Source organism: Perna viridis, chromosome 8, assembly GCF_037379345.1.
Source record: "Perna viridis isolate PV_CMFRI_1.1 ecotype Kerala chromosome 8, ASM3737934v1, whole genome shotgun sequence".
In the NCBI taxonomy this organism is placed as follows: domain Eukaryota; kingdom Metazoa; phylum Mollusca; class Bivalvia; order Mytilida; family Mytilidae; genus Perna; species Perna viridis.
Window position 1 is genome coordinate 12,456,976 of NC_142452.1, and position 22,723 is coordinate 12,479,698.

Sequence of the window (22,723 nt, forward strand, 5' to 3'; positions counted from 1 at the left end):
AGTAACAAAAGCAAATTAGCAACTCGGACTCCACTGAAAACTGGGAGCATGGACCAGGTGCACCGGTAATGTAAGCATCCTCTGCTTTTCTAGAAACACCCGCCGAGTTGCTAATAAAAAGTCATGTCCGGGGTAGACGAAAGAGGAAAGGAAAACTATGACACGATGAACAAATCAGTTTTCATGGTGCAGGTGGATTCAAATAATAGGATAATCAAACGTGTACTTTATACCGCTTTCAATCTGTGTGTATCAGTAAAGCATAATTCTGTAGTGTTTCTATCATTTACTAGTACAAGACTACTGTAAAATATATGTTATGGTGCCAAATGTATATTTGTTTTACTCGTTGTTTCGGTATAATTGAGTCACAATATAATAGAAATCACAGGATCTGTAGTAAATTCATAATATACTTTAGTTTACTTCACTCTTCTTTTTGTTTAAAAAAATGTTTTGTTTTGTTTTTGGGTTGGTTTGGTTTTTGTTGAAAACAAGACATAATTTAATACATATAATACATGAAACTGTGACCTCAATGAAATACAAAACAAACAAGTATATGAAGATTTTCTTAAAGGCTACATGTTTAATAACGTTGTTATATTTTAATATTAAATAATTTATTCACTGACGATCGTCTACTATACGTACATTATGTTCACAATTAAGCCTGAGCCATTTTCATTTATAATTGTTTTTCACCTGGTTATTAAACTTTATCATCGTTATTATTGCATTGCTGGTTGTATGATGTTCTCCAACATCATTTTTGCTGGCAACCTTAATTTCTTGTAAGTTTTGTTCTGATTCCATACCAATGTCGTCGGTTTCCAACTTATTAGCGATATCCACTTTATGTCTACGAATTTTCGAATTATTCGATTGTTTTGATTCGGTTAAATCGAATTCATTTATCGTTTCATGGTTATTACTCAGTACTTGTTCTGTCATTCTTGCTTCATCAGACATATGCGTAAGCTGTATATTTCTACCATTTATTTTTGGCACCCACATCACTAATGTTATTACACATAAAACCTAAAGAAATACAAATATCTAAAATTTCTATGTATCACCATTACACAAATAAGATTTTCTGCTCTTTGACAACACGATAAAAAAGATATTCTAACTCGTTCTTCTTTGGCAAAGAAAAAATGGAAAGTAATCCACCTTTAATGTGCCTTATCAGCTTGACAAGAAGGAAATAACTTACGAACTAACTTCTTATTTACCATCATTTTTGGATAATTAATTGTCTTTGTGATAATGTTGATATAAAACCATTCCTCGAATTAAAAGCTTAACACAGTTAACATTGTACACATTAGAATATATTCTTCCGTTCCCTCTATGTATGTACACATATAGACATACATTTTCTAGATTTTTCATATACGATTGAATTGTAAATTTACATAATAGTTTTCAAAAACCAAATGATAAATTTATTATAAGTTGCATAAAGTACTATTCTATCGTCTCCCACCTGCTCTACAGCAAGGCAGTATATTGCGATCAAGACATTTTGGCATGCTATCGCATACTTTTGTAGTCCAAACTTCCGTTCCTAATATCTTTGGTGAACAGCGGGATTAACTTTTCGAATAACATTTTAGATAATACGTTGTGCATTTTTTATTTTTATTTCTGATCGTTTCTAGGTTTTCAATTACTCATACTTTAACCTAGACTTTATTGTACGTTGAATCAGAATTCGCAAAACATCTCAACCCATTTGATCAATGAATAGTTAAGTAATGCTATTGTGAACTATAGATAATTGCTTTGAATAAATTTGGGTATTCACGACCTTTCACGGTATTTCCCCTTGGCACGTGTAGTCGTAGTAGCACCGATATTTAAATCCATGGCACCCCATATTCCACTCAAAATACTAAATGATTTTTTTTATATGAAATTATAATGGGATATGCCCAAGAGGACGCGTTTACAGGTTCGAAGTAGTTAAGGATGAAATAGCATTAGAATCGAAAGACCATAATATACAGCCCATCTTTGACGTTTAGGTATCACAATTATTGATGACAATCAAAATACCTCTGCTATTAAAACTATTGATGAGAAAACAAAAAATGGTGTACTGTAGTTATCTTGTAGTCTACTGTTTATTGTACTGTCACATCCCTACAATAAACAAGACATCGTTTTACATCACGTAGCGTTGATTGTTTTAACTTCGGAGTTAATATATTACTGATTTAGGTTTTGTCGATTGTTCAATCTGCAGTTCATAGGGACTGGGTGGGTTGGTAACTGCCGGATTGGCAAAGCCGATCTACATCTTTCTGGTGGGAGTGATGTCCCATTTCAGTCTTGTTTGTTTTAAAACTTAATTTTATTATTTGTTAGCGTATTATGATACCAGTTTTGCTCGTTCATTGTATGTATTGTTTCAGGTGTAAGTTGAAGACATGCCATGATGAAACAAAATGAAAAGTAATAGTTTCGTTGAAAAGTTTAGTTGAATGCTGTTGAAAGATAATACCTGCCATTTGTTCACAAATTTCACTGTATAGCCAGTAAATTTCTTTTAATCTTCCCAATCTTCTTCATTACAATTGTCACAAATGAATGTTGGGTGTTTTAATTTAAAGTGAGTTGCTAATACATTTGTACTCTGATCAAGGTTAAGCTTACTATCGGTAAGTAAACTCTCTGTACTCTTTGTACTCTGATCAAGGTTAAGCTTACTATCGGTAAGTAAACTCTCTGTACTCTTTGTACTCTGATCAAGGTTAAGCTTACTATCGGTAAGTAAACTCTCATATGATTAATCTATGTTTACTTATTTAGGGACTCCGATTGGAATTTCCACCCATGTAGGAATCGATACAAGTAAAATATATAAGGGAAAAAAACAACTTTTGATTTCATGTCAGTACAGGTTAAAGGCCTCAATTTAAGATTACTTTAATATTAAACGTATTTTGTAAACAAAATTGACAAAAACTATTTTTTTTAATTACATTATATTCTCGACATAAAACTGTATTAAACAATTAAACAAATGCATTTTTTATCCACTTCCTTCGCCAGCCCTGGTTTCCTCAAAGGATACCGGAACTACAATGACTTGTACTATCCTAGACTTGGTTGGTCAAACATTCTTTATTTTACACGCGCTTGTAAGAACAGGTTATGCATTTCGTATGACTGTTATCCCAGTCTTTTTGCTTCCGGTTGAAGGAAAACCATATTTGTCCAGATTTTATTGTACTGATTTATACATTGAAAGCGTTTTAATTTTTTAAGACATTCGATTTATCCTTTGATATTGTGGTAAAGACCGAGATTGATTAATCAAGAGCAAGTGCACGTTTTTTTTATATTAATGTTGTATTTTTATTTAAATTTTCTAATTTACTCCCCTAGGGATTTCCCATAGGTCAGTTACTTGCCTAACATTATGATATTAAATCAATGTATTGGATATTTCTAAGAAACTTAAGAGAGGAGCTCTGCTGTCAAAGCATATCCAGCATATTACGGGTTTAGCTTTACATCGGATTATGTTATTAGTATTGATTTGATCCTCTATCATACATAATAACAGCTAAATGAACTGTCCCGTACTACCACACATCGTGTACTGAGTTACAGCCCTAGATTATTCCTACGAGGAGGAATGACCCGGCCAGCAAAAGCTATATTTTAAAGCCTAGCTGGCCGAGTGGTCTAGGGCGCTGGACTTTGTGCAGGCGGTGTTGCCATAGATGTCACAGCGGTATCTTGACATTCATTTTTTTAATCTTTATCAATATAAATTATTCCTTTCATCTGTGGCAACATCCCTTCGGCTCCTTCGTATGGAGTGTTCATATCACAACTCATACTTATGCCAGAGCTTGCCGAAACTACGCAGACTTTTTGTATCGCGCTAGAACTCTAACAAATAGGCATCTGTAACAGGGTTATGTTGCTATAAGATTGAAGCCATCACTACAGAAGTTTTATTGTCGTCATCATGGACTCGTGGATCGTTATGGTGTATCCATCAGCACCATGAAAACTGATTTATTCAACGGATCATAGTTTTCCTTTCCTCGTTTGTCTACCCCGGACTTGACTTTTTATGAGCAACTCGGCGGGTGTTTCTAAAAAAGCAGAGGACGCTTACCTTACCGGTGCACCTGGTCCATGCTCCAGTTATTAGTGTAGTCCGATTTGCTCATTTACTTTTGTTACTTTGTATGTATGATTTTAATTACTTTATGTTCTTTGTTGTGTATGTCTGTTTTCCATGTCTGGTCTTTGTTCCTGGATTACATTCTTTTGATTACCGCTATAACCTTGGTTCCCTTGATTACTCTTTGATTACCGCTGTAACCTTGATTACTCTTTAACAATACAAATTATTTCGATCTTGTCCTTAAGAATTAGTATTATTGTTGATGATATATTAGCAATAGGGGCAGAATCTGGTTGAATAGATAATCCTTATAATTGCAGCTTCAGAGCGTTTCCTTTTGTTACACGTATGCTATTAAGGAATTTTTTTTTCTCACCTTCTTAAAATACTTATTTAACTTATAAGTAAATAAAGTACAATTACATGTAAATATATTGTATCAATTAACACTATTGCAGATCATTTACTTTCATTATTATCATTTTACGTAACTTGTAATTGAGAGTTTATCTTGGGACAATAAAGGTATTGTACATGAGAGAAAAAAATTATGTTTACCTAATAACTTCTAGAAATCAACATCAAAGTGTTTGTAAAGTTTGCCTTTTTAAGGAATTAATATCCCAAATTGAGTTGAAATGCACTATGGGAAAATGGCGAAAAATTCACTCTTTAAGCAGTAAAAATATCTAAGTCGCAGGTGCTCCAGGGTACTTTAAAATAGCTTTTTGTATATTTTCTAGAAGTATTGAATATATTTGAGGCAAAAACAACCGAATTGACAAAAATGACAAGCCGCCCATTGCCTGCTTATTACAGAGAATAGTACTTAAATTAACTTACTCATATTACAAGTTGAAATAACATGATTCCTAAAAACCATCCAATATACATTCTGGATTTGGACGAGATGGCACAACTGCATAACATACATGCATAACAAGATAGACAATGCATGCAAAATCGGTAATAGAAAAGTTGGACCAAGCTTATCTTTTTACAGAGACTAGAACATTAAACGAGGAACCATAGCATAGACTCCTCTGACCACCAATTTGCTTTTCACCATGAAATGTAATTTGGGAAGTTTGAAATAATTATTATTACTTCAGTGTTTTTAATAAATAAAACCTACTAAGACCATACAAATGGAAAATCTAGAGATACCCTTTTCTCATTAAAATATCAAATGCTTTTATCTAAAAAAACAAAGAGTGCACTGACCCATCTATGTTTCTTCTTGTTTTGTTCTGTGCTAGCATTAAAGACCTTTGAAAATCCTTGTAATTTTTAAATAGAACAGCGAGCATTCTTTATACAGTTGCAAAATGTATAATGGTAAGTCGCAATGAATATTGGGTTTGTTAATCACCCAAATTTATAAAACGCCAAATGAAATAAGTATTATAAATCATAAATATAAATAAAATACAAATAGGAAAAAAAAATCACGAAATCATTTAAAATCGACGGTAATATCGAGGGTTCGGAAGGTAAACATTTTATGGTGCTTCCAATGCATACTTTGTGTTGTTCATTGAAGTTCAAGTCAGATAAAAGAAAACATGATCTATTTCAGATTATTTCTGATATTGAACATCTTGGTATATGGTCATAACGTCTTTCGAAGCAATAAGTTAAAAGACAATTTTGGCCTGAATGGTTTGATTTATTTTAGTTTAGCATGAGTTTAACATTAAAGGAACTTTTTTCGTTCAATTTTCAAAATGATAAATCGAAATGCATTATCTCAAGTTGTGATAAATTTGTGCCGAACTGCATTATATCTTTTGTCGCTCGAAACGTAAAATGGACACCAGTTACTCTATAATGAAATCGATCCACAATAGGTATATTACCATAAGCTTCATGTGCTTGTCGACGATTGTATAAAAACGAATAATTTTTATTCAAGGCTAAATCATAAACGTTTTAGCAATATAAGTATTGTTTGCAACTACATCGATTTTCTTCTCGGAATTTATCTGCTTCCTAAACGAAAACGGACCATGTTACAATATCTTGTTCATGAACAAAACAAAAATAAATCAGATCATAGATACTTTACATTTAAACAAACAAAACTTATAACATTAATAAATCAAATAATTTGAACAATTCATTTTGAAAGCTTTATTCTTGACACGAGTTATTTTTTTCAATTCTTACCATCAAAATCATTTTACTCACTTCTTTTTTAAAGGATTCACAAGGTTTTTCATTAGAAGTGTAAGAACGCCATGAATCCATCCTGCTTTCGTAGGCTTTTACACAGCAAAACTGCTTACCGTATGTCGAAGATGTGATATCTCTATAATCGTAAACTCCGCAACAGTTTACCTAAAATAATGTAATATATTATATATATAGAAATGCCTTCTTTGTGTCATTAGGAAAGGAAAATATTTTATCAAAATGTTTATACTTAAACTTGTAATTACTAAATAACACTATATTAATGAAAATTGAAAACAATAGCACTTTCCGTATATCTGTTACACCCTTCATTTCGTGCATTATAAAACTGGGACATCGTTACTTCTACCAGATAATTGAGTTGATAATTTGACTGTTTTTTGCGGATATAAACCACTAGAACCCCCAAAACTCTTTCGTAACACAGTTTTAGTCAATCATTTGCGCGATATGAGAGACGCTGACCATCAGCTGACTCTTCCTATACTTGGTTTAATTTTTTTGTTTTCGTGCTAACATATGTACTCAATACCGTTAGACCTGGTTTGCACTAATATGTGGAATTTGTAATTCATGCCGGACTGAGGGGTTTCTTAACGCCCTATCATTTATGGTCTCCCATGGACTGTGTAAAGTATTGAAGCGTTTGCACAGTCCCCGAGTAAAGTCGTACCCGTGAATGTGGGTCATGGCGTATTCGAGGAAATTATAGTAGTGACCACGTTCATTCATTAAATTCATTAAAGATTTAATGTCGATCCATGACTTAGTGATCCAGTTTGTGATCTGCACGCTTATATTGTACAGCTTCAAGTTTCAAGTGCATGTAAGACAGATAGGTAAGACAACTTTTTGGTGCATGCCAGTCAATTATTGACAAAAAATCTCCAAGGCCGAAAAAAAATAAAGTTATGTTTCCGATCACCATTCTGAAATTTTGTAAGGTTGGTAGGTAGGGATTTTTTTTGTTTCAACCTTTTGAAATGAAATAAGTCATTATAGTGATACCAAACTCAAAATACAATGAAAACCAAATATGCAAAAACTAAACAACTACATTGTATTAATTTTAGACATAGTCTACGGCCAAATCTCTTTTTTTTTGGGATTCGGTGCTCGAGATATTTTTTGTTTTGATGGCGATGTTACCAAAAAAGGCGTTTTACGCAGTTTTCAGCAGCTTGTCTTGAGAACGAAGTAGGATAAGCTGTGATAGATGAAATAATCGACAGTCCTACATTAGTTTCTGTTGAATCTTTAAACGACTCCTTATTACAGCTTTCCTTGCCTGTGTTAGGTTCCGTCAAGACTTTGAAAACCACCGTACATAAATTACGGTTTTTCTTTTGCTGTTTTAGCTTGAAAATCAAACTAGATAGATAAAGCATTCGATTGATGAAAAAATTCTTATAATAAGGCGTTCAAAACATTACCAGTGGTGTTTGACTAGTAATAGTTTTTTGTCTCTGCATGATCATGATATTGCTGCCTAATTTTTCGAGGTGGGCGCTTCGGGCTTTCTATAGCCTCTATAACTTTTAAAGTAGGAATTTATGGTAAAAGGTCAGAATGTGTACTGATCTTTTTAAATTTGATGTACCGATCATTTCACTGTTTTTCTTTCTTTACACTTCATCTGTATAACTTTTAAAAGTCCATTTACCGTCATCATCATCATGTTCCAGCTTCTTGTTATTCAGCTTTGTGAATCATTTAACAAATGGCCATCTTGTTGCAACTTAAGCTGAAACTTCATGTTGTTGTTTATCTGAAAGTATTGATACATAGAAGAAGTGGTAGAAATATATCAAATATGTAGTGATATTTATTTTGAACTACATGGGTATAAAACATAGAAGACAGCGGGGTGTTCTTGTGAAATGCGTGCTCAACTCAAGCCAGTCAAGCGCTCGGAATGTTTGGTTTGATCCCCTGCTGATTCAAACCAAAGACTTTAATATTTGTATCAAAGTACGCAGCAATTAGGAGAATGGTTGACTTGGAGTCAGAAAAAGGTGTTCAGGTAATGAAGTGAAATGCTTACCTCAGGGTGTAGGGTCAGCATAAAAATTAACGACAAAAATAATAATTTATTAAGTGTGCACCACGGTCATAATTTGTTTTTAGTATCAAAATGTAAGGATTAAATCAGCAAAAAAAGGTTGATGACATCACATTCACTTTACAAATATGAGATGATGGACAATCAGAAAGCCTGTTAAATCCGAAATTAAATTATTTCACTAAAATGTTAAATTTCATAATGACAAAGTTAATTTTATATGGTCGTGTATGTGATAATCCTCTGCTCCACAAAACGTGAACACTACTAAAACTTCTTGTAACATAACCAAATAATATAAGACTAAAACAGGACGCAATGAACCCAACAAAAATTAACGTACTTCATGAATAAATATAGCACATAATATAACTGCTACTAGTCGTGGGAAAAATAAGTTTGTGGAAGTGCTACAACTCTGAAAAAAATTAAGATAAACACGAACAGACATTTCTTTCCCTATAAAGATAGATAAATTTCATTCGTTTTGTTTGTTTTCTGATTCGTATATATTTTTTTAATGAATGTTTATCATGTTGGTATTTCAAATATTTTGTGTATTTTTAATTTGCTGGCTGCTCATGCTTTCCTTACCCTGGAATTTATTTTAGAAGTGAATAATTTAGCAATGTCACTTAATGATGATTTATTATTATTTTGATTTCAATAAAATTACAATTGTAGCAACTGTCAGTTTTTAAAATTATTGTAACTCACGAGAAACCATAACACAAAAGATTTCCTTGAAGTTGCAACTAGTCCAATAGAAGCTGACGTAGAATACCAATAACAACTGATGATGCTGCAAGTCCGATTAATATATCGTAGAAATAGTACTGATAAAATTGTAGCTTATAAAATATGTTTCTAAGAAATTCGTCTGTGATGAAAACATCCCCGCATAAAGTCAAACCTAAACATAGAAGCCAAGTATGGACGACCTGAAGAGTAAATATAACACTTTTAAGACAAAATCATCTAGATCTATTTGCTAATAACGTAATGTATGCTTATTTTCTAACACCTTTATTATATTATAAATAAAAATAAACTGAGTTTTCACGAATCATTTGAGATTGTGTATATAAGACAGTTTTCTAATTATTTGTATCACATTATTGTATCTCTCATAGAAAGGTACCAAACTGCTTCAATAGAAGTCAACTTATTGGAAATTAAGATTTTCTGCTTTTTATTTCCATTTTGGCCTCTTCTTATGTCTGCCATGGTACATGCTGTCTGATTTGCATTTTTCAGTCTTTTGCTGATGCACATTTTTACACGAACTTTTCAACTGTAAGTAGAGCGGAAATGAATCGAAAGGCCCCCCTTTTTTTTTCTTTTTTTCAAAACTGCTCAATGCATAGTTATTTTGAAACATGTGCTTTAGCCCCTAATATATTGGTTTAGATAGATTTTGCAGCTACTTTCGGGTCACGTGACCACATATTTCATGATTTTATAAGGAAATATCTATGTTCTGTTGCTATGCCAACTGCCAAAATGAGGGGTTTTGCGATTATTATTATTTTTTGTTTGTTTGATAAAATCAGTAATTTGTTTGGATCATTTCTATATATACATATATGGATGTTTATAAACAAATAACTCGTGAAAAATAAGCCAATATGTTGTTTTTATGTTTTGATACCCATGTAAAGCCGTATTCCATAGCTGTATAGAACTGCCTTATGGCAACCCATATTTTTCTAACATATAAAAGAACTGATTTTTTTGAAAAATTCCAAATCTACAAGACAGAGTAAAAGCTGTGAATTATTCCCACATAAACTCCTGTGATATCACATTAAAGCATGTAATTCTGATCTGCATAAGACTTAGTTATATATATATATATACATCACGGCTTCTCAAGGCAAAGCAAAGCAAGGCGAAGAAAATAAAACATATTCTCAAGTTGAAAATAATATCATATTTATAATCTATATTCAGCTATAATTTATACAAAATGATTACAAATTAATTTTTAGACATGTGTTATTTTACATAACTAAATTTTTGCATACATCTTAAGGCCAGTCAGCTAAACTTTATGTATCACATGTATACATGTGAGCTTAAGAGCCAGCCGTGAAAGGTTTGATACTAAAAAAATAATGAAGTTTGAGAAAAAAGCTCATTTTTGTATATGGAATGGAGGAGACGAGGGGCACAGTAGTAGAAATACTTGTAAAATTAATGGAGAGTGTACTGTCCACAGGGGCGATAAGAAACGCATTTTGTAAAATAGGTTATTTGTGCAAGTAGATTTCACTAAAAAAACCAATTTATTAATTGTTTTGTATGTATTTGTTCTTACTGAGTTGATTTACACCGAGGAGTCTGTTTCAACATTTTCTTATAACGGCCTCTTTCATCCCGTTTAATCTTGTACCGAAATGGAGGATCTTTTTTTAAATATTTAATGCCAATATAATTTGCTATGAGCAGAGCTGATCTTCATGTTCCAAAAGTTTCTAAATGAACTGCCGAATGACAATGGGCAGAAAAATGTCTGTTCCATACAGTATTTTTTTTGGTACATAGGTGAAAACCCTGTGATGTAAGCTCTCAGATTTATTAGTGATAAGAAGACGAGAAAGTTTCCTATTAGCTTTGAAAAACGGAGACTTTTAAGCTTACCTCGTCTTCTTTACTTAAATTTAAATGTTTCCTATGCGGCAAGAAATTTGTACTGTATAATGCCAAATGTGCAATGAAGAATCTTGGCTGCATATATATATATATATATATATATATATATATATATATATAAAGTGGTCAATCTTTGCAAAAAGTGTCTCTGTTTGTTCCTGCTGGAGTGCATGACAATTTTACATTTTTGACATTTTTTTAACAGTGCACATCTGATGGACAAAACATGTATGATGCCGTATGGGATAACCAAAGTTTTCTGAAGTTTCTCGTGTCGTTTATGGTAGTTCAGCACTTCCCTCACAAGTGTGATTTACTTAATTTTCAAAATACCTTCATCGTTTACTTTTTTAAGATTTGCCTTGGCAGATTAAGCTTCGCTTGAAGAAATAGAGTCCTCGGAAGAAAAGTTCTTTTTACATTTGGACTCATGATTACATTTTTGTTTAAAATTTTTACCACAAAATTTGTTCTTTTTATACAATGCAACAGTTAACATGCTTGTAGTGTTTATCTCCACAAGCGGGATAAATAACTGAGTAGCAGCCTCGATACCAGCCTGTGGTCTATTATTATGAGATGTGTCAGTTTCTACATCAATATATTCATCGTGTACCAAAGTGCATTTACATTTATAATGAAATGTTGATAGTTGATCATGGATTGTTGGTTTAATTTAACATCATCATCATTTGTTTACTTTGTTAGTAAGAAGTGCTTTAAGTTGGAGGCTGAATGTTCAGACATGCTAGGAAGAAGATAATGTCACTGGGACCGCACTTAGATTTCACAACTGGTATGGCTAGTGCTTCATTGAGCTGACCAGGATCAGGGCCGGAGACATCTTTACGCTCAATCCTAGAGAACAGCTGAATTTTTCCTGATTTGAATTTTAAGTTTTCATATGTAATTATTACAGTTATACAAATCCCGATCCTTTCTATTATTTCTATTGAAGGATTTGGTGATTTGCATCTGCTAAAAAGTGCGGTGAAAATTCTTTAATAACTGTTGACATTTTGTTAATGCTGGTTATAATATTTCCATCGTTGTATTCCGAATTGGTATGAAATGATTTCTTTTTTTAGGTCTTAGTTTCGACGGCAGAATTATGACTTCATTTAGGTTACAATCATCCCATTTAGCATGTGTTTGGACAGTTTCATTGTAGACTGAACTATCTGGTCTAATAAGTGGAGGAACCAATGATAAAGAATCAGAGCATGCAACAGTAGAAGGAAAAGAATGATAGAGATGATGTTGCAGTATCAGACTGGTATTATATGTGTTCGGCCTGACGAAGTGGATAGAACATCCTGGATATTCTCAGACATGGAACTTGTAGATTTATCTGTCGATGGTGATTCTATTCCGTAACTGTATTGTACTACCTTAAATTGATCAAAAGAAAAAAAAACTTTTTTTTTAAATAATGTCGTCCCGTTCTTAATGTGAAAGCCAGGCGGTCTGTAATATGTTAAAGAGACCGACAGAAAAAAATATCAATTCTTAAAGCATAAAATATTGAAATATTGAAAAAAGAACGCATATAAAGAAATCTTACCAATGAGACAAATTTTATCGTCACTGAAAGAAATGTAACCTTTGGTCTGCAAATAAATGGAAATGATAAAGTTTTAACGTTGGTCTTTTTTATGAAGGCAAGATTTAAGAAAATGTTGTAAATAAAAATTATGGTTTAAAGTCATTTAATTCATCAAGGTCAGAAAAAAAGTATTATTTCTCTTCTGTCTTGTCTTATTTTATCTCTGTCTATTACAATATGTGCGGATTGCTTTAATTGGTTATCGATTCAAGGTATGACCAAGTGTTTCGCTTCATGAAGAGCGTTTTAATGATTATTTTTTAAATTCTTATTCTTTAATAAGCGTTAATATACACAATCAAAATAAAATCGTATGATTGACATTTAATGCGATTTCATAACCGTTGACAAATATCATATTCACCAACCCAGTAGTCAGGCTTGTCTGACCCCGAATAATATCATATTTTATTTACCCTATTTATGAAATATTTCAGTATTCCAAATTTTAAAATACGTAAAACACCGAGGCTTCATTCCTTGCATTGCACATGTTAGAACCTCTCGGTGATGGATTTGGCTTCCTCTTTCGATAGTTTTGGTTATCAGTACTTCTGATAAAACTGGTATTTTTTGTATTTAAGAACAGAGATACGTTTTTGTTTTGCATATATCTAGAACTATACATGTTTATATCATTTAATTATCTAATTATATTTCGATATACATAATTATATCTTACTTTTTCCATCCATCTCGGATAAAACGAATAAGATTTTTGCATATTCCATATCGCACTGTTAATAGCAAATAATGTTGGTTTCCAGAGAGTTTCGCTCGGGTTTCCTTGTACTCATTTTTTCTGTATGTATACTCTGTTGATATTATTGAAACAGCCTAGCAAATATGGATTACAAAAGTAAATAAATAAATCCTCACTGAGCATGCTGTTACATTTGTAACATTCCATTACATTAAATATAGTAGAAACATCTGTATCATTGACATCTTTGAATTCCATGAATAGAAAGAAAACGCAACAGATGAGGATAAGGTAAAAAATATATCATAGTGTGATCTGTATGGATCACCATACAGTTAGAATAGACATTGTTAAGCTATTTATGTTTCACAGCAATGGAATGATTTATGGCATTTTCCGTGTTATGCATTTATATATAGATGTATCACATATGAAATTTCTACTTAACATTTTTTCTTTGTGATTTTACTTATTGATAAACCGACAGTTTACTTGGCTAACCTGATATACATGTACAATGTACACATAATATATTGTATTTCAAAATAATTTTGAAAGACAGTTCTTAGTATCTACATGTATTATTTCAAAAAAAGGTTGTGTTGAATGTTTATACTCCATGTTAATTTTTATAAAGCGAAACAAAGGGAATCAACTTGGATATAATAATACATACATACAAAGTAATAAATGTCAAAAACTGCAAAATAAAAGTAATCTCCTCCTAATGAAACACTATCAATTATGTTTACTGTTGAGTAAAATCCGTTGCTTTAGCATATGGAGGTTTTGTTTCTGAACTCATCCACATTTCAAGAAATTTGTGATCAAACATTTATATTTTAACAATCATAAAATGTATTTAAAGATATATTTGACCATAAAGACTAAAAAAGATTAAGATTTTTGTGATGCTTGTAACTGTTCACATATAAATGGCTTAAGTCATTTCGGATTACACTTCAGTGCCTGTAAAGTAAGACAATGGCAACACAATGAAGAACTCTCGACAATGCAAATCAGATCAATCGACGTTGCTAGAGCGTCATTGTCATCTGTACTCACATAGCAAATCATACAAGTTGCTATTATTCCAAGGTAGGTCTGTATGTATGATCTTGCTTGCTCGTTGTACGCTTGATAACATTTATCCACTTCACTGACATTTTACTGCATCCGAGCTATAGTAAGATAAATAATACTTAGGGAAAAAAGGCTAGTACAATTGAGTAAACAACGTTGGACACACGGTTGTATTGATAATATCTTTTAGATATTATAAATGTATAGCACACATAACATTGGGTTAAGGAAAGATGTACTGCCAATGGCGATACAAAGTCTTTTGGTGTTAGTACATAACGAATATTTTAGTTGATGTATATATTCTTTTTAATTCTATACCCAAGGAACACAACTTATCTGTCTCGATGTTTTTGTTTTCGGTATTTTTAAGAAACTGAGTTATTACGTTAAACCTGCTTTAATAAATTAAGTCAAATATAAAAAAGGATATATGTAAAAAGAGATACTGCTCTTCAGATAATTTCAAAATAAACCTGTTTTTTTTTTCTTATAAAGAAAAACAGATAGTTAACATATAATATCAAGTATATAATAACTCCTAATTATTACAATGCATGCACGTCATTACCTTTAGAGATCGCAAGAAAACTGAATTACTGAAGGCTACCAAACTTCTATAGAGTCTATCTTCATGCAGATATATAAACGATAATACCAACCCCTTGAATACCATTCAAGATTATCGCATTGGTGATATATTTAAAAAAGATATACTATTCAAGAAACAAATTGAAATTTCATATAATCAATGCACTTTGAGCTTATTTTTGTCAGCAGCAAGATCAAATACAAAAGTCTTAGTGGCAAAAGGGAAATAGAAATAAAATCAAATCTACTGAACTTGCTTAATAGCATAGAAAACCTACGGACGTTCTACCATGGTTTTCCAGCCTGTCTCCAGATAATTAAGAGATTTTAAACATTGAAGAGTAATCAAGGAAATCAAGACTCTAGCGGAAATTAAAAGAATGTAATACGGAGACAAAAACCAGACATGGAAAACAAACACACAAAATAAAGACAATAAAATAACCAAAATAATACGTACAAAGCAGCAAAAGTAAATTAGCAACTCGGACTCCACTAAAACTGGGAGCATTAACCATGGGCAACTGTTTGAGTAAGCGTCCTGTACCTTTCCATAAACATCCGACGTACTGCTCATAAAATGTCAAGTACGGGTTAGACGAAAGAGGAAAGGAAAAGTATGCATGTTGAACAAATCGATTTCCATGGTGCAGTTGGGTACACCGTAATGATCGACCAGTTCATGATGACGACCATAAAACTTCTGTACTGATGGTTTCAATCTTGTATCAACATATACCTGTTAATATGACCAATTGTAAGCAGTCTGGTGCGGTACAAAAAAGTTTGCGTAATACGGCAAGCTCTTGCAAAGCTTGTAATTTGTAACGTGAAAACTCCATACGCCATATTTTAGTGCAATGAAGTATAACAACCTATGTTACTTTTATGAAATGTCCATTTATAGACAATTACCTCGTTGAGGAATCCATCGAACACTCTAATGTAGTAATACGGCATATACCTTGGTGGTCCGGTGGTTAGAAAATCCTTAGAATAAGCAATTAATGTGTCTCTAATACTAAATGTCTGAAAGAAGGAAATAAAAACAAGACCTAAATGTGTAAATAACACATGGCCGAATCATATACTATATACACCTGGTTTCGATAAGCACAAATGTTGCTAGTTTTTAAGCAATTTATGTTTTTTAGGAAGTACAAAAAATAACCCTTATTTTAGGCTATTTAGATGGCTAGTGTCATGAAAGTATAGTTTTTAGTCCTGTTGCTTGCTTTTAAAAAATTCTGAATAAATTGACAGGCCTATCACACACATCGTATGTCTAAAAGCATTTTTGAGTCTTGTTCTGTACTTTTGTGTTCTGTTTCGAATACCTATCGTATTATTACTTCATATTCAAGTTATATGGAAGTATTTAAAAACTACTGACCAATACAACAATAAGTTAAATCTAGTAAATCAGTCACTAGTTGAAAACAAACATTTATTTATGTGTTTATATCAAATTGTGTTTATGTTGTATTTTTTCCCATAACTTTTCTCAACAAATGTGTTTTTTTTTTAATTTATACCGTATAAAATTTCACGATTAGAGTTTTAAGTTACGAGTTCAAGATTGCCCACTGATAAGAAAATGAACCCGTTAGAAATAAGCGAACAAATAAACATACTATAATTCTTTGTTACATGCTTTGATGACCAATATCTAAAATGTGTGAAAATAGAACACGATCAATCCCCCCCACCCAAAAAAAAAAAAGCGGAAAATTTAATTACCTCTTCATATATTAATACCAACAGAACTATATAGATGGTGTATACAATAAGCATCAAAGAACTCATGACTACAGCCTATAAAGAAGAAAATAACGTGGATCATATGATATACAGGTATGACTTACTGGAATCACTTTTAAGTAGCAGTTTTTATAAAAATCAGACAGGTGATTTATGCATGTCAAAACCTTCCAACTTGTTAATAAACCGTTATAGATCACATAACCAGTCTTAGTTTTTCATCTTGGGGTTGTGCTTTTGAGATAAAATGTATATAGATTGTACATAAAAATAGCACTCTGCAAGAGTTATCGTTCTTGATTTGCACAGATTTGGTTGATTTTAGTGTGTCACTGAGATGAATGTATGATTTTCTCAAACGTGCAGATCTGAATACAGAAAAGACTAATGTTACCTAAAATAAAGTATCTGAAGACCGAAAATGAATTGTGTGTTCGGTGGATTTTTTCTACACCATAAATCACCTGTACCATTGGCTGTGTCTGACTTTTATGTTGAATGGTACTTAAATGTTCATCATTTGATTTACTTTATATAAAACAATAATCCTTGTCATTCAGTAAGTGAAATGATAGGATAAATAATATTTACATGATTTTTATTTCTCGGATTTTTTTTACATTTTAATTAACACAAATAAATTGAAACTGATATAGTACAGGTAGAGTAGAAAACCGATATATCAAACTATTTTCGGTGCGTACGTAAGTACATAGCATGACTGTGGTAAACTGAATTCTCCTAGCCGCGTTGTCTACTATAAAAATTCTGATAACAAGCTAAATTTACGCAGATGTTAGATGACATCACAGTTTTAATCTCATGTTTTGATATTCGAAATGGTCAACAAGTGACCATAAGAAGCAACGTCATGTCTATATAAGATATGCAAAATAATTTGGGCAGTTTATATATAATTAAAATTCATCTCAATGACAGATAAAAGAAATCATTTTGCTTCTTGGCAGTTTCAAATTCATATGACTTACAAGAACTAAAAATTGCTTCTGTTTTCGAAGTGTCCCGTAAGTTCCGAAAGTCCCAGTCACAAACTCCAAAACAAACACACCAATCAAGGAAAACACTATGGACTGTACTGTTGACCCAAAAGGCATTCCAAACACCTCTTGAATGTTGACAATTTTCATTACATTGTCATCAAGAATATCATCACGAAGTTTAATGTAAATGGACAACACACACACCCAAAAATTAGACTCTGCAAAAAAGTACACATATATCTTTTGAAAAGACGTGATGAGAATTTCAAAGCACTCACCTTTAGCAATTTCATTATGGTTATAAAAAGTAATTAAGGTTAAAAGAAAAGAAACATACATTTAAGAAAATTTCAATTGACTTTTTCTTTTTTTTTTGTCGTCGTTAACACTCTTTTTACGTTACACATTGTTTATTATGTCAACAGGCTCGTTTTATACAAGATATTTGAAACAGACTATAGAAAGTTAGCTAATAGTTGAAGTCAACTTACATTATACTACTTAAAAAAAACTTACTCTTGTAATTGTAAAAGAAGTCAACACAACATTAACAGATATTGTAAAACGTCCTTGGTATATAATTCCCATTTTCTTTACTGTACTAAGCGTGTTAATGTCAAATATTAAAATATTAACTGAAGACGGATTCCATGACCTATATTGTAAGTCATTAATATTAAACGTTGCCAGGTAAAATGACATACCAGTTTCAGTTGATAATCGAATCCTTACAACAAAACAGTGGAAGTATTAAAAATCGATCAGAGTAGATATGCACGTGGTATTTAATACGAAATTTAAAAAAAATATATAAATTAAATTACTTTATGTTTACTTTTAAAGTGTTGATAAAGCAATGAAGAATTGATCCATTGAATACTGTGGAAACATTATCTGTCGGGGGTTCAAATTATAAAGGTTCTCATTCTTTGGTAACTAGAATTTTACTGCTAAAACCATTCACGTACCGAACTGTCTAAGTGTGCAATGTTTGGCTCTACAATTTGCAATTGTCATGATGACAAATATCTTTGTTTTACAAGTGCTAACTTTCTATAGTCTATTTCAAATATCTTGTATAAAACGAGCCTGTTGACATAATAAACAATGTGTAACGTAAAAAGAGTGTTAACGACGACAAGCCTCTTATGAGTTTGACAGAACTAACGGTCGTTATATATACATGTATATTGACGACGAATACAAGTGACACTAACCAAATTAGCAGACAGACGCCAAGTGATACTCTTTCAAGAAAATTCAGCCGAACTAAAAGGTAGCTCTGGACATAAAAGGTTACAAAAATAGGAATACACAGTCTGTGTTCCCAGATAAATGGATCCTCAGTGAAGTCTCGTTAGATATCAATGAAGACAAGAAGTCGTACATCAGATCAATATTGTATTAAAGAAACGTAACAGTTAACAATTTACAAAATGTACATAAGACTTCCACACACTCTAAGTACTTACACTCTCAGGTTCATCTGCACTCGTTCATAATGTTCTCCTTGTCTCTCCTCTCTCTCCTCTCTTTCACTCTCGCTCCCCCTTTTATATCCCCCAAAATTGCCCAATGACAACATAGTTTAAACATAGTAACAATATGGTAATGAGTCTGATGCAATACACAATATCTGTTTTCAGGGCACCAAAGCACTAGGGTACCATTAGTAGGGCTTACCAGGGCACCAGATTTTAGATAATGGCTCTTCATTGATAATTAGTGTTCAAATGCTATTCTTATCTTCATCAAGACGATTAGCGAGGATAATTGTCAATGAGTCTACTGATTATAAAATATGATTCATTGTACCTGTTATACTTGTAAACAATAGTACGTTATAGAGAAACGGCTACCGAATTTTTAGCAAGCTTATTGTCAACAGTACAGACTTGGGCAAAACACCATATTTAAAAACTTCGTACAGTAATCTTGGTTTGGCGTAGCTATAAATTCTAAACAAAATATAAAATTGAAAATTGAAAAAATAAAACATGAAAACATGAAATCAACAAAAAAGAACTTCAAAGTTCGACAAACAGAAAAATTAAAACACACAAAAAAAAAGAAAAAAAAATTGAATACGATTGTGGACATTTTCAAGAAATTAATATTTGGTGATAGAAAAGATGCTGGAATATAACAATACTGCTTTCACGATTTTTCAAATTTTTCAATATTAAACTGAATATCAAACGGTAAAATTTTGCCGTTTGATATTCAGTTTGATACTGAAAAGTTTGAATGTCGAATATCGAACATCGAATATCCATCGTACTTGATCTCGGATAACAGATTACCTTTTTTGACATTTCCATTGTTTTCAACAAAACTAGTCGTTTCGCCTAAATTCTCATTTCTTACACCGATCCATGTTCCGGTGTAAAGTGTCTTGCTTAAGAACTCATGGAAATTCAACAACTTATATGAAAGCTAAGACATTCATTTTCTTTGTTCGAGTATAATTAATGAAAAAGTCATGTGAAGTCCTTATTATTGCTTTCCGAAGACTTTATGGGTGTTAACCAGGGGCGGCTTCAAGCGGGGCGTGGCGGGCGTGCCCCCCCCCCTAAAATGTGCAAAGCATGGGTTGTTAGGGGTAGATTTAGGCGGTTTTTGGTTGAAACTTTAATTTCTCGCTAATTTTACCACAATAGATATCTACGTTGTACCCACTCTAGAAATTCAAACTCAAAACCTTTTTTCACCTCGCTCCGCTCGGCGAATTTTAACTGTGCGCCCCCTAATATAAAATCCTGGATCCGCCCCTCTTAACCATCTTCATTACTTAAGGAGTTACTTATTGTACTTCGACACAGATTGGCAAACACCACAAATCAGATATTGAGAACTACACACATATATATACACAAACTGATTTAATACCTTTTATACCATGTAAATAGTACTTAAAAAAGCAGATAATACAAAATTGTAAGTGTATAGCATATATTGGGAATGATACATTTACATGTAATTGAATGTTAAATACTAGTATTGAATCTTAACTAAAACATAACTGTAATTATTGTACACTTTATGTATGTGACCTGCCCCGCATAGCATTAGCTGGTACCATACGTCAGAGTCTAGTTCATTAGCAAATTCGGTAATGCCACCAAAGAATGTTATAAGAATGTCATCATCTTCTTGTCTAAATAAATTAACTGAATCATGTACTGGAAGTAAGTCTACAATGCCGTAAAACATTGAATTTCTATCATTCATATGTGATTCACAATGAAGTATGGAATGTTTGACTATGTCGTCTGTAAATCGATCACAAAGAGAGCATAATCCACTTATAATAGCTAGCGACCCTAGATAAGTAACACCATAAGTTCATTGCGTTTGCAATGGTGTTAGGAACAAAGTATTACCATTTTGTGTTCTGTTAAAGAATGGTGGATTTTGAAATATCGCTAAAGGTCATAGCGTTGTTGTACCAATAATTTCAATTTGTTTTCTCTTCATAAATAGTCATTGTTTGACTTACGACTTTTGACCAAAGTCTCTTGTCCGGAATGAAAGTTTCTCCAATGAAGTGCTCAAGAAATAATGACACATTTCAATAAAGTTCGAACGAGATCTTAAGTCAAAGATGATTTGTCAGATTTGCCTGAGATTACATTAGCGAGCCTTAGGTTAAATAATTGTTTATGAGCTGTCGTTACCGACGCTCTACACAACCGACCCAAAAATAACATTTTAAACTATCAACCCCTCTATCGACCACAGTCCAAAGTTACTTACAGAAATAGCACTTGGTGAACGTTTGTCAAAACACAATATAAACCGAGTAAAGTATCTTTGAGTCTGTTTCAACATAGATGTTTCAGTTTTGTTCAAATGACCCCAAAGTTCACATCAGTAAAGAGCTGTAGGTAGAATTTCACGTTTCCATACAACGGTATATGCCACAGGTGACATGCCTTTCGAGTTTACACCTATGGTGTGTAGTGAGTGTATATATACCGTTACGTTTCAGTTTTATACATGCATTGTCAGTTCTATCAAACGTTCGGGCATGACAGTCTATAAGAGTTCCAGCATATGTGACTTTATCTATTCTGTTAATAGTTAATAACCAAATTGAAAATCTAAATTACTTTTCTGCAAATGTCTCTCCGAAGTAAACAGTAACACATTACTTTTCAAAGCATTGTATTTCAAACGCCATTTTTCCGCATACTTGTGGACAATGTAAAGCGAGTCTTGTAGTCCCTTTTTATAAAAGCTTAACAACGTTGTGCCATCAGCTAATAATATACAAGGTATATGTAAATTTTTGATAAGTAACCCATTTTTCGATTCTACAAGAAGTTGAATTAGTACATCGATAAATAACGAGTAGGGCCAGACAGAAATAACACGTCCATGTCCTACTCTCTGACAGATTTTGAATGATTTACTAGATATTGACTTGTATTGAACATTAGCACTTTCAGATTTGTACCATTCATATATTAATTTCCACATCGTTCCAGATATTCCTAACTTCCAAAGTTTTTACAACAGGTCATACTGCCAAATACGGTCGAACGATTTTTCGTTGTCTAAAAATGCAGAATATACAATAACTACAGAATTTCGTTCCGTGTAAAAAGTTAAAGATTCTTTTAACGTGTAAATTGCTGGTATAGAACCATGGTCCTTGACAAAACCAAACAGTAGAGTGTGCGGCATTGTTATGTTTTGCTGAGTTAGAAACACTTGAATACGATTTAATTTTTTTTCCCAATAATTTACTGAGGACTGAAGTAAGCATAACAGCTTGGTAATTGATAGGTAAAGTTCTGTCTTTATTATTTCCCTTATACAGAGTTATAGTACTGTAGCGAAACGAAGCCGGTATACATTCAGAAGTCATAATCATGTTACACAGTCCACACAAGTGTTCTAATAC

General features: G+C 32.4%; 1 protein-coding gene and 1 pseudogene across 2 annotated transcripts; both read right to left on the reverse strand.

The window, feature by feature from the left end:
- Positions 1 to 579: 579 nt before the first annotated feature.
- LOC148609372 (uncharacterized) lies at positions 580 to 9,163 on the reverse strand. Its single transcript, XM_088542644.1, has 5 exons — positions 9,132 to 9,163; positions 8,016 to 8,120; positions 6,347 to 6,496; positions 2,065 to 2,151; positions 580 to 1,041 (listed from the first exon to the last, which is right to left on the reverse strand). Exons 2-5 carry the CDS (start codon positions 8,028 to 8,030, stop codon positions 685 to 687), a joined length of 609 nt encoding a protein of 202 aa, XP_088398770.1. The 5' UTR covers positions 8,031 to 8,120; positions 9,132 to 9,163; the 3' UTR covers positions 580 to 684.
- LOC148609373 (uncharacterized) lies at positions 9,155 to 18,494 on the reverse strand (annotated as a pseudogene). Its single transcript, XR_015914570.1, has 8 exons — positions 18,331 to 18,494; positions 17,803 to 18,054; positions 16,793 to 16,867; positions 15,968 to 16,081; positions 14,444 to 14,559; positions 13,358 to 13,512; positions 12,634 to 12,679; positions 9,155 to 9,355 (listed from the first exon to the last, which is right to left on the reverse strand). The product of XR_015914570.1 is annotated as an uncharacterized LOC148609373 (transcript).
- Between the last annotated feature and the right edge of the window lie 4,229 nt (positions 18,495 to 22,723).

Bases quoted from the DNA above. Each gene is read 5' to 3' on its own strand.
- LOC148609372 (XM_088542644.1), bottom strand. The intron at 2,152-6,346 runs GTGAGTAAAATG...TGTTTATTGTAG, and splicing joins GTGAATCCTTTAAAAAAGAA to GGATGTGACAGTACAATAAA. The intron at 1,042-2,064 runs GTATTTTGATTG...GTATTTCTTTAG, and splicing joins CAATAGTTTTAATAGCAGAG to GTTTTATGTGTAATAACATT.